Here is a 15896-nt window from a genome sequence, read left to right as displayed (position 1 = left end):
GCCCTTTTCATTCCCATAGTCAAAGCTGGACACTTTGAAGGCTGCCTTCAGAGCACGGTTCCCCAGATGAATTAATAGGGCTATGGTGCACATGTGCAGGATAAAGAAAATTTTCTGGGAGGAGGATGATTTTGAAAGACTGTGCACCTTTGGGCAAGACCACCCACTAAATTTCGCTGTAAGTTTTTCTTCAGGTAAGCTACATTGATGGGGTTGGGTACATGACTTGCTCTTAAATTGCAGTACATAGTTTCATATTCTGATCAGGAATTTTGGCTTTAGGCCAGGAGGTATAATAGCCTTAACCAGGGGCTCTGCTTTAATACTGAACTTTTGCCATAATTAGAGAGGTATTTTTTGTCAGTGAGGTTATCACACTTGCCTTTTAACATTCTGAGATGGAAAAGAGGGACATATTTTAGCATAAATTATGTAAGCAAAGGAAACACCCCAGCATGCCACTAGGCCCTGCATACAAAGAGTGCAGCATTTAGGCCTACAAACAATGCTTTCTACAGTTTTATTAAAGAAAAAAACATGCAAAAAATATGCAGGGTCTAGCCTGGTTCTCATGAAGATCCCATAGCTTAAATAAAATCTGCCATCAGAAAAAAAAGTTTTTTAATTCCCCTAGGGGTCCCTATGCACATTGCTCGTCTGTTTAATAAAATAAAAAAGTGGAAATTAGAATAAATACATTTCTCTTTTCTTTCATTGCTGAATGTTGCTCCACCTCTCCTGAAGACCAGATGCTGAACATCTCAGAAGTGCTCTGAGTCTAGGAGGGGGGTTGAAGCAATCAATGCTGGTTTGGGCACAGAGGGCCCAAATCTGTATCCGGATCCTCCAGTTCTCAGAGTCTGTGTGTTTTGGGGATACATGGACTTGAATCCAAAGTAAAAGTACTCCCCTGGCACACATCTCCCTAAGTATAGAGCCCACCCAGATGCCAGGGCCCATGGTCAGTAGGCAGAAGGCTAGCCTACAGTCCCCTCCAGAAGCCCCTGTCCTGGTTGGCTCTGTCACACACTCTTTATTTTCTTCTGGTAATAGGTCTTCCTTAAGTACTTTCTGAGTTACCGTGAACAAGCACACAGATTATTGCCTCAGTTCACAAAGTTTTAAATAGTGCGAAATTAAAGAGCAACTATGGGTAAAATCTAAATTTATATACAACAGGTAAAATAAGTATTGAACACGTCACCATTTTTCTCAGTAAATATATAGCTAAAGGAGCTATTGACATGGAATTTTCACCACATGCCGGTAACAACCCATGCAATCCATACATACAAAGAAACCAAAACAATTGAGTTCAGAAATTAAGTTATGTATTATAAAATGGAATGAAACAGGGAAAAAGCGTGGAACACTTTGTAGAAAATCAGAGACTGTCACCACTTTCTGCTAAGAGCAGAGTGGAGAACTCTGCTATCAGCAGTTATGTGATCACTGAGTTCTCACCCTTCGAGCCAGAGGCGGACAGGTGCAGCATCGAATTGATGGTGCATCCACCTAGGTAAATATAAATAGGGAATAAAAAATAAAGCCCTACTTCTTTTGATCATCTGGGATTTTTGCAGAATAGAGTTGCAAACCGATCCAAACATCTCTAAATTTCTCTTGCTCATTCCTAACCATGTACACCCAACATTCCGCCTCCATAATGGCATCCACTTCCCTTTTCCAGTCAGAAAGTGTAGGACAGGTGGTTTGTTTCCAGAATCTAGGAATTAGGCACTTTGCCGCATTCAGCAAGTGGAGAGTTACACTCCTTTTACAGGCCTTCAATGAGGAGGGGATCCCATGAAAAAGAAATTGGAGGGGAGCCATCAATTGGCCTAAGATGTTTTCTTTATCCAGGGTGTGATGGCATCCCAAAAACTTTAATCTTGGGACAGGACCACCAAATATGAAGGAATGTGCCATGTTGGGCACATTCCCTCCAACAGCGATCATCAACATTAGGGAACATCTGTGCTAGGCGGGATGGGGTTTTGTACCAGCTAGTGAGAAATTCCTGTAAAGGCTTTTAATTTGTCAATTAGCTAGAACATTTTGGGTACCATAGTTTTTCACCATTTGTTCTGCTGTGTGCAATTTTGACATGTTTGGTATTTATTTACTTAACGTAACCCTATCTTTTACATTATGCTGTATCTTTTAAATTGGCTATTCTGTTTGTGTGCACTTAAATTTGTTTTAGTGTATTATTTCCTGAAAATATAAATTTGGCGGAGATTTGTAGAAATATCATGCTTTTAGAAAAATATACTTGGTAGTTGAAAGACAATGTCTAGCATAAAAATGCAGATTTTAACGCGTGTTAAAAAATGATTTATTATTATTATTTATTTCAGGTACTTGTATAGCGCCATCAATTTACGCAGCGCTTTACATATATATTGTACATTCACATCGGTCCCTAACCCTCAAGGGGCGTACAATCTAAGGTCCCTAACTCACATTCATACATACACATACTAGGGCCAATTTAGACAGGAGCCAATTAACCTACCAGCATGTCTTTGGAGTGTGGGAGGAAACCGGAGTACCCGGAGGAAACCCACGCAGGCACAGGGAGAGCATGCAAACTCCCAAAAAATAAAACAAATTGTCCTGGATTTCAATTGGTTAACCTGTATGACTAAAAGATGAAGCACCTCTGGCAGTGTGTCCCAAACCCTGTAGCTGCCAGTTTTGTTGGAGAGCTTGATCTCTTATAGAAAGCAGAAAATATCAGATATTATGACAGAACGAGGCTCTGTCACTGTGAAAATATAGGAAAATGTGACATTTCATTTAAGGTAAATATGACATTCCAGACTAGTGTTTCTTGGCAGGGAAAGCTGTGTCTTTGTCTTTCTCCGAATTGTGTAGTTTCGGTTTGGAACATTCATTCCTGTGTCCGGGTTTTGCTAGACACCTGCAACCTGACTTGAGTACACAGGTGTGTGGTGTCATTATATACTTAGGTCTGAGGATGGCTCAGAGCTCCAAGTTTGGAGACCACTCCCAGTATGGGAGACAGAAAGTCTCATTGAGGGGTCAGAGGACGCAGCCGGAAGGCAAGGGACAGAGGTCTCAGTTCCAGAAGTCAGGCCATCTATCGGGGTGTCAGGAGAACCCCAGTCCATAGGCCAGATGTGGGCCATGCAGCAGGGTGCTGTGATTAAAGGCTAAAGAGCTAGGTTTCCAAGAGAGCAGGACAACACAGTCTGAGAGACTGGTTAGAGGTGCAGCGTGGTACTGCCATTGAAGCTGAGTGAACTTATGAGCCAGGTGGCTCAGCATTTTCCAGTGTGTGTATTTTTGCTGAAGTTGGAGAAGATCCCGTGCATGGGAAGTCATTCATTTGTGAACTTTAGTTTTCTTTTAAATAAAATTGTGCTACCAAGCCCTTAAAGTGTTACTAAACCCAGGACCCTGCATTCTCTATATCTGGTCTTCCACAGTACACAGAACATGAACATGCAATTATTTTAGTAAATATAAACTTCTAAATACCTTTTCTAATTAGTAGTTAGAGCAGTCTTGTGACTTCTATCAGTGTCCAGCCAAGCACATGTTAAAGCTTGTAAGAGGAGTTTTAATTTTGCTCTAGGAGGATGCAGAACTTCTGACCTCTGTCTGGACAGTGCTGATTGGCCCTGTGCTGATCACATGCACTCTCCTACTCTCCTAAGGTAAAAAAAAAAAACCTCTCTAGCAATACAAACCAAACTTTGCATGTGTCTCCACATGATATGTCTTATCAGGAGATAAGAAGGGGGACACTGGAAGAAGGGGAGGATCAGAGAAGTCAGGATCAAACAGTGTTTTACACAATGCAGAGGGTTAACCCCTTAGGTTCCACAGTGAGTATAACAAGCATGCTTTATTGCATATACAGACTGATTTTACTGTTGTGGTTTTAATAACACTTTAAAAATATTTGCTGTTTGACGAGGACTCACTAAAATAACGCATTTACCACTAGAGTTATCTACCCCATGTCACAACATGCTAGCAAGATCGACTGTTAATAAAACTATCTTTCAGTGGGAATTTAGAAGGACTTCTGCTAGAGACATTCATCCTTATTAAAATTAAAACCCAAGTTTTACTTTAGGTGTAACTTGTTTAGCATATACTATATTTTACTATATACTATATTTTTGTAGAGCTCTATTTTTCTCTTTTCTTTTATCTTAATATAATTTTCACTCCTTTGTTTTCCAGTTCGAAGAATGCAAACGAGTGGTATTCTGTTCCAGATATTTCCATTACATGACAGAGAAAAATTAAAATTGCTGGCTAAAAATTGGTATGGTCGGCCCACTATTTCTCAGCAGCCTGTAGGTAAGACCCTTCATTATGTGCCACTGCTGATTGAACTATTTGTTGTTCATCTTTCCTGAGAGAGGTATCTATCAACCTTATTTTTCAAGTGCAGCTGATCTAGTTAAGGCATATTTTTTATATTCAGGATGTGAAATGTGTTTTATTACCTGTACATTCCAAGTCCATTTGTGTTTTAAATCACTTGCAGTTTCCCCTATTGTGTGTCTACTTTATTCAGAAGTCCTGTTAAAAAACTGAGCCACTTCAATGGTGGTAATAGCTCCTTCAGACCAGTGTCTTTTTGTTTGCTTCAGAACTGCTTCTCTCCAAGGGAAGAATCTAACGTGGGTCTCCTGTGGATGACATCACAGTCCCTCACTGCCTCCGTGACCTAAGGCAAAATGGCGCTGACGCACCACACATGCGCGAATAGCCAGCAAAATGGCGGCTGCGATAAGCGCGGGCGCCATTTTCAAACATAAATAGAAGCAGCAGAACATCCACACTGTAAGCCCAGCACCCTATGATGATGTGCATAGCACGAAACGCGTCAGAGGGGGCTACAGTTACTGGACGTTTAACCACCGCTGGTGGCCATCCTGAATCTTATATGGTCAGTGATATCTTTTCTAATGCTTGTACCTGTTTACACCTGTTTTGACAATAAACTAGCCTACGGTATCACACTATGTGGTGTCCCTTATTGGGCTCTCTTTATTGAGAGCCTTCATCCGCAGAGCCTGCTCCATAGGGAACCCCTGAAGGTGATACGTATCTGAGCACCCTATCCTAGACGTGACCAGAAGGTGTACAGGATCCTGACCGTTACGAGGATGCAGATGAACTGATTTATACCTGGTGAGACAGGCATATCTCAAAGGCGTATTATTTACGCACTTCTGGTGAGTGCGCAATCTATTTATTTCACCTCTTATCATCTGCCACCTCGGATCAAGTCCTCCACGCACCTATTCAAGGATCACATTAGATCCTCACGTGGGCTCTATACATCTTGGGACATTTTATCCATTACTAGTCACCATTGATGACATGTGACATTGCACTTTATACGGATTTATCTACCACCATTTAATTTATGGTTTTTATTGTATAATTTATGGTTTTTACTGTATAATATTTATATGTCTTTCACTTAGCGCTGCACCTTAATCTTGCCATTATATCTGTTATTTTTAAACATCCTGTAATAGTCCATCAGCACTGTTCATTCGCAAGAAAGCATGTAGTCTTAAATCAGAACTAAACCCTCCTATTGTTTACAGCCGTCTGTCATATTGGCCTTGTCTTAGTCTTCGCTTGACCTGCAACTGGCATGGTGCTGCAAATGTGATCAGTTATGACACCAGTCATTTTATGGTTTGACAGTTTAACTGAGAGCACAAGCAAATGTGACCATTAGCATTCCCGGCATGCTGTTGTTGTGCTACTGTCTTAAGAGCCACTGGTTTTGGGTCCCTCTTTTTTTCCTGCACAGCCAAGCAACAAACATTTTCCACTTGTACGAAGACACAAAAGACAGTCCATGGGCTTGTTTTTGTACTTTTATTAGGGGGTTTAACTTGGATAGTGTAAGTAAAAATACTACAAAAATGGCATGACTATGGCAAGGAATGACTGTTTTAGCCAGAACCCTGACAGTCTTCAGAAGAGTAAGCAATTTGCAGGAGCTCTGAGTCCCCTTGAATGGATTTTAGCAAAGTCATTATTTTGTAAGAGCTCCAAGTACCATAAGTGAACAAAATACCAGCCCACCTGGCTACGGTATCTGATCCCAGGACAAGGGTATGGGTAAGCTATGCACTGTCTCCTGAGGACTTGCCTAGAACTTGCATCTGTCAGACTTCTCCGTTCCAGGCCCTGGGGATGTAGAGCTACTCACACTGTCCTTGTCATGCAGCTGTGGGTAGAACTGCTTTCAGTCCTCTGTAGCTGGGCTGGTTCCTCTACAAGCTTTGCAGGCTGTCCTTCCCCGGTGGACTGCAGGGCAGTGGAGCTCCCTCTTTCAGTTCTCCTCTTTCCTCCTCCAGCTTCCAGCCTCTAGCCCGGAGGCAGAACCCCCCCTTCTCTGGGGCCCCCTCCCAGGCTACACAGCAGCACCTGTCAGCACTCCATCTTCCACCGACTTCCCTGCTGGCCAGGCTCTGTCATATTTATGGGCTGGTCTGCCACACTGCCAGGCCTCCTGCCTGGGATTATTCAGACTCTCATACATATGTAGATCATCCCCTTCTCACCTCTGCCTACTGACTTCTAGAAGCCTCTCCAAGTTTCTATAGCAGGGAGAGGTACCAGAGAAATGGCCTGTAGAGCCTTCCAGTTTGACCTGAAGTAACCATCTATCTAAACCAGGCTTCTAGCAAGCCTCTGACTACTCTTACCAACTATGTACACCACAGGGCGATACACTGGGAATGTAACTGTTTTTTAAAATCATTAAATCGATGGGTTTAGTTCAGCTTTAAGTAAAAGACAAACACATTTATACCAGCTAAGGCAACATGCTTTCTTTTATTTTTGGAGAAATAAAAAAGTTTAAAGTGTAACTATGTGCAAAATAAAAACAATTTTTTTCTGGTAATTTGACAGATTACATCCTTAATGTAAAAAGCCAGCACATTTCTGCATATGCTGTTCTTTTTACTTTAGTCTTTAGAATATGTTCTCTACAGTGTAGACTTCCATTGATTTCTAATGAATTATACATTTCTTTTGCAGATGAAATACGGCATTATTTTGGAGATACTATTGGTTTATACTTTGCATTCCTAGAATACTTTACTTGGGCCTTATTACCAATGGCTAGTGTTGGACTTCTTTATTATGCATTTACATGGGAAAGCTATGACAACTATGTGATATTTGCTATGTTCAATCTGATATGGGCAACTGTTATCCTGGAGGTCTGGAAGCGCTACAGTGCAACACTGACCTACCGATGGGGTTCACTACTTATGAAGAGGCAGTTTGAAGAACCCAGGCCTGGCTTTCATGGTGTGCTGGGTACAAATCCCGTTACAGGAAAAAAAGAGCCAACTTACTCAAGTTTGAAAAGACGCCTTAGAACATATCTAATTTCTGTGCCTTTTGTGTGCCTCAGCTTGTACTTGGCCCTTTATGTGATGATGATTTACTTTGATATGGAAGCCTGGGCCTTGAAATACCACCACGAGCATCAGACATTTTCTACTGCAGTAGTGACATTTGTGCCCAGTACAGTGTATGCCATTGTGATCGAGATCATGAATCGTATTTACAGATATGCAGCAGAATTTCTGACAAGTTATGGTAAGATTTCTTTTGTTCTTAGTATAGCATATAAAAAGCTAAGCACTGATTAGAGTGAGGGCGTTTGATTGCTTTAGGGCTCATGTACACTGCAGCTGATAAACTGACGTTCAGGAGCTGTTTAGCGTTTTTTTTCCAGCAGCCCCTGAACTCTCCCTAATGTTTTCCTATGTGTCCATGTACACTATGTTGTTTACAGTCATTTACAGGCAGTTGAGTTTACAGTTGTTTTTTTGAACGCACCAAACTTGCGTTCAAGAGTAGATTTTCCCGGAGTTTAAAACGCCAAACGTTTGTAAACGCGGTTAACCGCGCTTGCGTTTAGAAGCGTTTTTGAACTGTTCCATTTTCAGATGCTGTCTAGAGCCTTTTTTCATCATCGGAAATGCATGCAAAGCATTTTCCATGCATTCAAATGGACCCGGTACACCAGTGCAGTCAGTTTCAGGTTTTGCATGAAGGAACAAATAGTAGAACGTGCCGCACTATGCTCAAGATGGGATCCATAGTGAATACAGCCAGAAAAGACAGGTCATCTCAAAACATACTGCTCTCTCTGCTTCTGCTTTCTGCGGACATAGTACAGGAGATGATCAGAGACTGCAGACATAGTACAGGAGATGATCAGAGACTGCAGACATAGTACAGGAGATGACTAGAGACTGCGGACATAGTACAGGAGATGACCAGAGACTGCAGACACAGTACAGGAGATGACCAGAGACTGCGGACATAGTACAGGAGATGACCAGGGACAGCGGACATAGTACAGGAGATGACCAGAGACAGCGGACATAGTACAGGAGATGACCAGAGACTGCAGACACAGTACAGGAGATTATTATTATACAGTATTTATAAAGCGCCAATGGTTTGCTCAGCGCTGTACATTACAAAGGGGACAGAACATGTGACAGAACAATACCAATACAATGCAAAACATGAAGGGATCGAGGGCCCTGCTCTTTCGAGCTTACAATCTAGGAGGGAGGGAATAGTGGTACAGGAGGAGATAGCTGTGGGGGATGGAGTGGTAGGAAGAGTGGAGGAGGTCGGCAGGTTAGCAGGGGGTGGGGTAGGCTTCCCTGAAGAGATGGGTTTTTAGGGTGTGCCTAAAGGAGAGGAGAGTAGGTGATAATCTGATGGGTTGGGGCAGGGAGTTCCAGAGGATGGGTGACACCCTGGACAAGTCCTGGAGGCGGGCATGGGAGGAGGAGACCAGGGAACTAGAGAGAAAGAGGTCTTGTGAGGAACGGAGTGTGCGTGCTGGGCGGTACTTGGATATTAGGTCGGTGATGTAGTTCGGGGCAGTATGGTGGACAGCTTTGTACATCAGTGTTAGGATTTTGAATTTGATCCGTTGCGCAATCGGAAGCCAGTGGAGGGATTGGCAGAGGGGGATGGTGGAGATGGAGCGGTTGGAAAGGTGAATGAGTCTGGCAGCCGTATTCAGGATCGACTGAAGCGGGGATAGCCAGCGGCGAGGCAGGCCAGTGAGGAGGGAGTTGCAGTAGTCGAGTCGTGATATGATGAGGGAGTGGATGAGCTGTTTAGTGGTTTCTGGGGTTAGGAACGTGCGTATTTTGGCGATGTTGCGGAGGTGGAGTCTGCACGAATTTGTTAAAGATTGGACTTGGGGCTGGAAGGATAGGTTGGAGTCCAGAATGACACCAAGTACTCTGGCCTGCGGGGCGGGTTTGATGGTGGCGTTGTTGGATGTGACAGAGAAGTCAATGGGGGGTGGTGTCCGGGCTGGGGGGGAAGACAAGAAACTCGGTTTTGGAGAGGTTCAGTTTAAGGAAGTGGAGCGACATCCAGTCTGATATGTCGCTCAGTAGGTGTGTGATTCGGGCGGAGACCAAGGGGTGAGGTGGGGGGTTGAGAGATAGATTTGTGTGTCGTCGGCATAGAGGTGGTAGTTGAAGCCGTGAGAGTGTATGAGTTGGCCAAGGGAGGAGGTGTAGATGGAGAAGAGAAGGGGCCCGAGGACAGAGCCTTGAGGGACCCCAACAGAGAGGGGGAGTGAGGGGGAGGTGGTAGCATTATAGGTAACGCTGAAAGAGCGTTGTGACAGGTAGGATGAGAGCCAGCAGAGAGCAGAATCTCTGAGGCCGAGGGAGTGTAGTTTTTTAAGGAGGAGGGGGTGGTCGACTGTGTCGAAGGCCACAGAGAGGTCAAGTAGTAGGAGCACTGAATAATGGCCATTAGCTGACTAGAGACTGCAGACACAGTACAGGAGATGACCAGAGACTGCGGACAATAATACAGGAGATGACCAGAGACTGCAGACATAGTACAGGAGATGACCAGAGACAGCGGACATAGTACAGGAGATGACCAGAGACAGCGGACATAGTACAGGAGATGACCAGAGACAGCGGACATAGTACAGGAGATGACCAGAGACAGCGGACATAGTACAGGAGATGACCAGAGACAGCGGACATAGTACAGGAGATGACCAGAGACTGCGGACATAGTACAGGAGATGACCAGAGACTGCGGACATAGTACAGGAGATGACCAGAGACTGCGGACATAGTACAGGAGATGACCAGAGACTGCGGACGAGAACTTACTATTGCTAATGTCTATGCACCGAATTCAGCACAAGCTACCTTTTTTTCTAAATTTTTTGGTGCTCTGGATAGGTTTTTGTCCCCCCATCTATTGGTGGGTGGGGATTTTAATCTGGTGGCAAATCCTCTTTTGGACCGTAGTTCCCCCTCGCACTCTTCCCAGGCTTTCCCAAAATCCCTTACTAAGAAATGAGATGCCCTCCAGTTGGTGGATGCCTGGAGAGCGCACAACACAGGAGCCAGGGATTACACATTTTATTCCCACCCGCATGACTCTTATGCCAGATTAGACTATATATATTGTACCCCTATTTTGCTAGCTAATTCTAGGACAGCTTGCATTCATTTGAGCCCCTGGTCGGATCACAGTATTATGGCTTTATCTATCACGTTTGTGGGATTGGCACCTACTCCCTTCTCTTGGAGACTTAATGACTCTATGCTAACTGATATTGACTCTCGCCAGGAGGTGGTTACATCTCTTCAGGAATACTGTCAATCTAATTCTACCCCTGATATTTCCCCAGCCACACTATGGGTAGCCCACAAGGCGGTCCTACGAGGCCGACTTATCTCCATGGCCTCGTCCAGAAATAGAAAACGTTGGCAGCAAATACTACTTCTAACCCGAAAATTAGAAGCACACTATTGAAGCCATGTCGCTAATCCATCTCTACTTAATAAACAGCTACTATCCCAAAAGCGCTTGGAACTGAATGCCCTGCTTTCCCAAAAAACTGAAAAGGCCCTCCGCTGGTCGAAGGCCTCATTCCTATTACATAGCAACTCTGCATCTACCATGTTTGCAAGGAAGTTGAACCACTCTCTGCGCCCCCCACATGTATATAAATTACGCACAAATTCAGGTGCCATCTTATCTCTACCTCAGGAAGTCTTGGGTATTTTCGAAAATTTTTATTCTAAACTACTAGCTCCTCCGCAGTCAGATTCTGTTCCTCTTTCAGACTCATGGCTGGATTCTATACCCCTCCCTGCTCTTTCATCCTCTCAGATTGCCTCTCTTAATGCCCCCTGAACTTTAGAGGAAATAACATGTGCGATAAGCGCGCTTAAACGCTCTACTGCGCCGGGTCCTTACGGATTTACCGCTAGCTATTATAAACATTTTGCCTCTACATTGGCTCCTTGCTTGATAACTTTATTTAATGATGTTTTACAGGGGGGTAAGTTCCCTGAGGAGATGTTGTTGGCTAACATGTCTCTAATACCCAAACCACAGAAAGACCATTGTTTGCCACAAAACTATAGACCAATCTCGGTCATGAATAACGATCTGAAAATATTTAGCCGTATTTTGGCGGACCGGTTGGCCCCTATCATCTCCTCTTTGCTTTCTCCAGACCAGTCGGGTTTTATTCCCGACAGATTTATTACTGATAACATTCGTCTCACTCTAAATGTTATTCAAGACGCCAATTTACATTCCAAAGAGGTTCTGTTGATGAGTTTGGACATAAACAAGGCCTTTGACAGTGTTCTTTGGCCCTACTTGTTCTCCTTGCTACAGAAAATGGGCTTCAGTGACGGGTTTTTTGGCAGGCATACATGCCCTATACGACTCTCCTAAAACAAGAATAAGGCTTCCCGGCTGTAACTCTGACTTCTTTACATTGGGTAGAGGTACCCACCAGGGCTGTCCTCTTTCACCCCTTTTATTTGCGCTGGTGTTGGAACCTTTGGCATTGGCGATCAAATCACATTCGGATATTTCTGGCTATTCATTATTAGTTTCACATTTTAAGCTGTACATGTATGCTGATGATGTTATGCTTTTTATTACTAACCCGTTGACTTCTTTACCTAACTTGTGTGCTGTACTGAACGATTTTGCCAAAGTGTCAGGTCTCACCGTTAATTTTACCAAATCCGTGATTATGCCTGTTAATGTTCCTGACTCCCTAAGTGCATCTCTCCGTAGTTCTTTCCCATTTCGCTGGGTCAAGGACAGGATATCCTATCTGGGGATTAATCTCACTCCCAGATACTCGGATATGTTTACAGCTAATTATCCACCGTGTGTATCACGTCTCTCTACTTTACTGAAGATTTGGCATGGTTATCATATCTCCTTTCTGGGTAGAGTCACGGCGGTTAAAATGAATATTTTGATCAAACTGCTTTATCTTTTTAGAGCACTTCCAGTTCCGATCTCAAAAACATTTTTGGATCAATTTCAGCGGACTATTAATAATTTTATTTGGGGAAATAAGCATCCACGTTTTGCCTCATCCATTTTGTATCGCTCACAACGGACTCGGTCTTCCCAACTTTTGGCTATATTACCTCTCGGCTCATTTTGCGCAATTGTCACAATGGGCAACTATTAACTCTCAAATCCCATGGATCAAGTTTTAGTCTCAGTCGATACGTCCTTTTTATTTACCGGGAATTTTATGGTCTAACATCTCCCCCCGATCGCTTATTTTTCATAACTCCATAGTGACCCATTCGCTGACACTTTGGTCCAAATACAAATCTAAATTGAGTTTAGTCTCTCCTATTCCCCCAGGTGTGTCATTTTTTGGTGATCCTACTTTTGTTGTAGCCTTTTCTTCCCCTCACATGTTTCGTTGGTGGTATGATCGATCTTTTATCAGATTATCTGATTTCCAAAGAGGAGGATCTTATATTACCTTTGATATGCTGCGCGTGTTGTTTGATGTTCCTCTTCGTGAGTACCTTCGTTATAGACAGATTAGGCACTTTTTTACTGTGCACTTTGGCCTTACCCCATCCTCTCCGATTTCTTTTTTTGAACGTATCAGCCGTGACTCTCCCAGGGGTAGGGGTCTTATTTCAGATCTTTATCACCAATTTTTGATCTGTCTTTTTCATACTCCCCCTTTGTACAGACGAAAATGGGAGGAGGATTGTGGCATCACTCTTTCAGATGAGGATTGGGATTCCATGGTGGATAATATATGCAAGAGCTCTAGATCTCTTTCGGTTCGTGAGACGGCCCTTAAAGTTCTAACCAGATGGTATTATACCCCGTCAAGACTACATGTTTTGTTCCCACAAACGTCCCCTTTATGTTTTCGGGGCTGTGGCTGCACAGGTACTTTGGTTCATATATTTTGGGATTGCCCGAACATATCTTTGATCTGGCGTAGCATTTCTGAAGTGGCTGCCTCATTGTCGGGTTCCCTGATATGATTGTCCATGCAGACCTGTTTATTGGGGGCCCATATCCCAGGGGTCTCTGATGCCACTCTGAGATTGATACATACATTATGTATTGCCACTTTATGGTCTATTGCCCTACATTGGAGGTCCAATGTTGTACCCTTGGACTCCGTTTTACACAGAATTGACGCTGTAATGCTTATGGAACGTATTCATTATACCCTACTGGATAAGATGCACTTATACGATAAAAAATGGGAGTCATGGAGAGATTGTAGACATTTATTGCATGCTTAATAACATCCCCAGTAAAAGTTGGCTGACATATACTGTTGACAGATGAATCACTCAACCTACTTTATCGTTTACGTATTTCATGCAGTCGTAACTTCCTCTTTTCTTTTATCTTCTTTGTTATGTTAATATACTTTTATGTATTGTACTTTTCAAAAGTGCCTTGTTTTTGTTGACAATATCACTTTAAAAATGTGCTGTTGTTTTACTGTCTACTCTTGTACAATAAAATCGTTTGTAAACAAAAAAAAAAAAAAACAGAAACTGAAGTTAGGCTTTAAAACATCACATATGTTGGGTCATTATGACAATGCATTTTAAAGCATGGTTTTATACTATATCTTCTTTATGTGCAATTTTCAGAAAATCTTTTTACTTATTAATGAATGTTAATGCAAATATGTTCTTCCTGCAGAAAATCATAGATTGGAGTCAACATATCAAAACCACTTGGTGCTCAAGGTCTTAGTGGTAAGTGTCCATTATGTTTGTTGTTCATTTGCAATGTGTGGTATGATAAAGAGAGCTTAATGTAGTCATCATAAGTTTGTGACTTCTCACCCCTGTTATTGTTCCTTAACTAGATTAATGCAGTTTGTAGAGCAGTATTTCCTCAGGTACAAAAGTGAACATGCTAAAGAGAGTTTTTTTTCATAATGGTGTGAACACAAGCCTAATACTTAAATTAGTAAGAGAACCTATATTGCTGCCTGCTCGTTTGTCTCTTGGTATATGTGCCAATCTGTGCCAATATGTGCCTTCTTCCTAGTGTCCTAGGTGTCAGCTCCTGTATGTGGACTCGAGAATTATAAAATAATAATAGGTTCGCCTGAACTCCCTTGGCTCCCTTATTGCTTTGATTGGAGAAGAGTGCAATAAAAACCTCAAATGAATGAGAAAGGAATGTAAACTGGAAAGTGACAGTGAACATAAGTTCAACCAACGTATGCAAAAAAAAAACAAGTTACCGAGTTCACGATGCTACAGTTTTTTGCAATATGCATCTATTAATGGTGTTTAGAGTGTTCCAACTATCTCATTAAGATTCAAATTAAAATCTAATACTCCAATCTAACAGTCACTATACAGATCAAATATGGAACCTATGTACACCCAGGATCATAGCTCCACATATTTAAAGCCTAACTTCATGTTTAGTGTCCCTTTTAAATAGTTTGTTTTGGCCCAAGCTGATCACAATCTTCAGCTCAGCCATTTACAGGAAGCATTGTATTCTATGAATGGATACAAAGCATCCTCTGATTGGCTGAGGTGAAGATCGTGGCATCATACACATGCCTTTTCACCTCAGCCAATCAGAGGACGCTTTGTATTCTTTTCTAGAATACAAAGCTTCCTGTAAATGGCTGGGCAACTCTCAGCCCCACTCTCTTTTGACAGGTGATACAACACCCAGCAAGTGCATCGGTTAAAGTGATTCTAAAGGCTGAAGCTTTTTTACCTAAATGCATTCTATGAGCACAGCTACACCCCTCTTCCTCTCCTGAGCCCAATATCAATCCAGAGCTGTGCCAAGAAAGCAGAGACTGTCTCTGCTCTCTCCCTCATCATGGGATCAGAGACAGCAGTGGGAGCCATTGGTTCCCGCTACTGTCAATCATCCAGTGAGGCGGAAGCAGGGGTAGGGCTGAGCCATGCTCCATGTGTCAATGGACACACAGGGAGTGGCTTGGGAACAAGCCTGCACAAGTTCCCCTAAAGCATGAGGCTGGGGGGCAGTCGGGGGGGGGGGGGTAGGTGCCCAGAGCGCCGGTGGGGGAACTGAAAAGAGGAGGATCGGGGCTGCTGTGTACAAAACCAGCACACAGTGCTGGTAAATATGACATGTTTGTTATTTTTAAAGAAAATATATTTAGGTTTACAATCACTGTAATGTAGTAAATAGTTTGGGCCAGCTTCCATTCCTGGATATCCTGAGGCTTTAATTAAAATGTGTTGCTGCTGTTACTTTCCTCTATGCAGCATTGAGGTTTTCATTTTAGGAGCAGGGTGATGTAAGTGACATATGCCCTCTTCAAGGCCTCTTCATATTTTTGCTGAGCTATGAATGTCTCTTCTAGTAAACGTTTAATGCCAATACTACCAATTGCACAGAACACAATTGGCATTAAAAAAGGAGTGGAATTATAAATCATCCCTTCTACAGGGTTGCTTCATGAACAGTTTATGTGATTATTATTATTATACAGTGTTTATATAGCACCAAAAAGTTTGCTCAGCGCTGTA

The 15896-nt window shown here is 42.8% G+C and overlaps 1 protein-coding gene across 1 annotated transcript in view; it reads left to right on the top strand.

The window, feature by feature from the left end:
- ANO10 (anoctamin 10) overlaps positions 1-15896 on the top strand; it is a 156393-nt gene that overhangs the window by 44471 nt on the left and 96026 nt on the right. Inside the window, exons 5-7 of the mRNA XM_089690671.1 lie at positions 4222-4341; positions 7060-7629; positions 14065-14120. Of these exons, the coding sequence (XP_089546797.1) occupies positions 4222-4341; positions 7060-7629; positions 14065-14120 (746 nt within the window). The remainder of the gene's footprint in view (positions 1-4221; positions 4342-7059; positions 7630-14064; positions 14121-15896) is intronic.

This window comes from Staurois parvus, unplaced genomic scaffold, assembly GCF_062004578.1.
Source record: "Staurois parvus isolate SC_StPar_1 unplaced genomic scaffold, SC_StPar_1.0 ptg000021l, whole genome shotgun sequence".
Taxonomy (NCBI): domain Eukaryota; kingdom Metazoa; phylum Chordata; class Amphibia; order Anura; family Ranidae; genus Staurois; species Staurois parvus.
The sequence above is the reverse complement of the archived record's forward strand: the minus strand, read 5'-3'. Positions and strand labels throughout refer to the sequence as shown.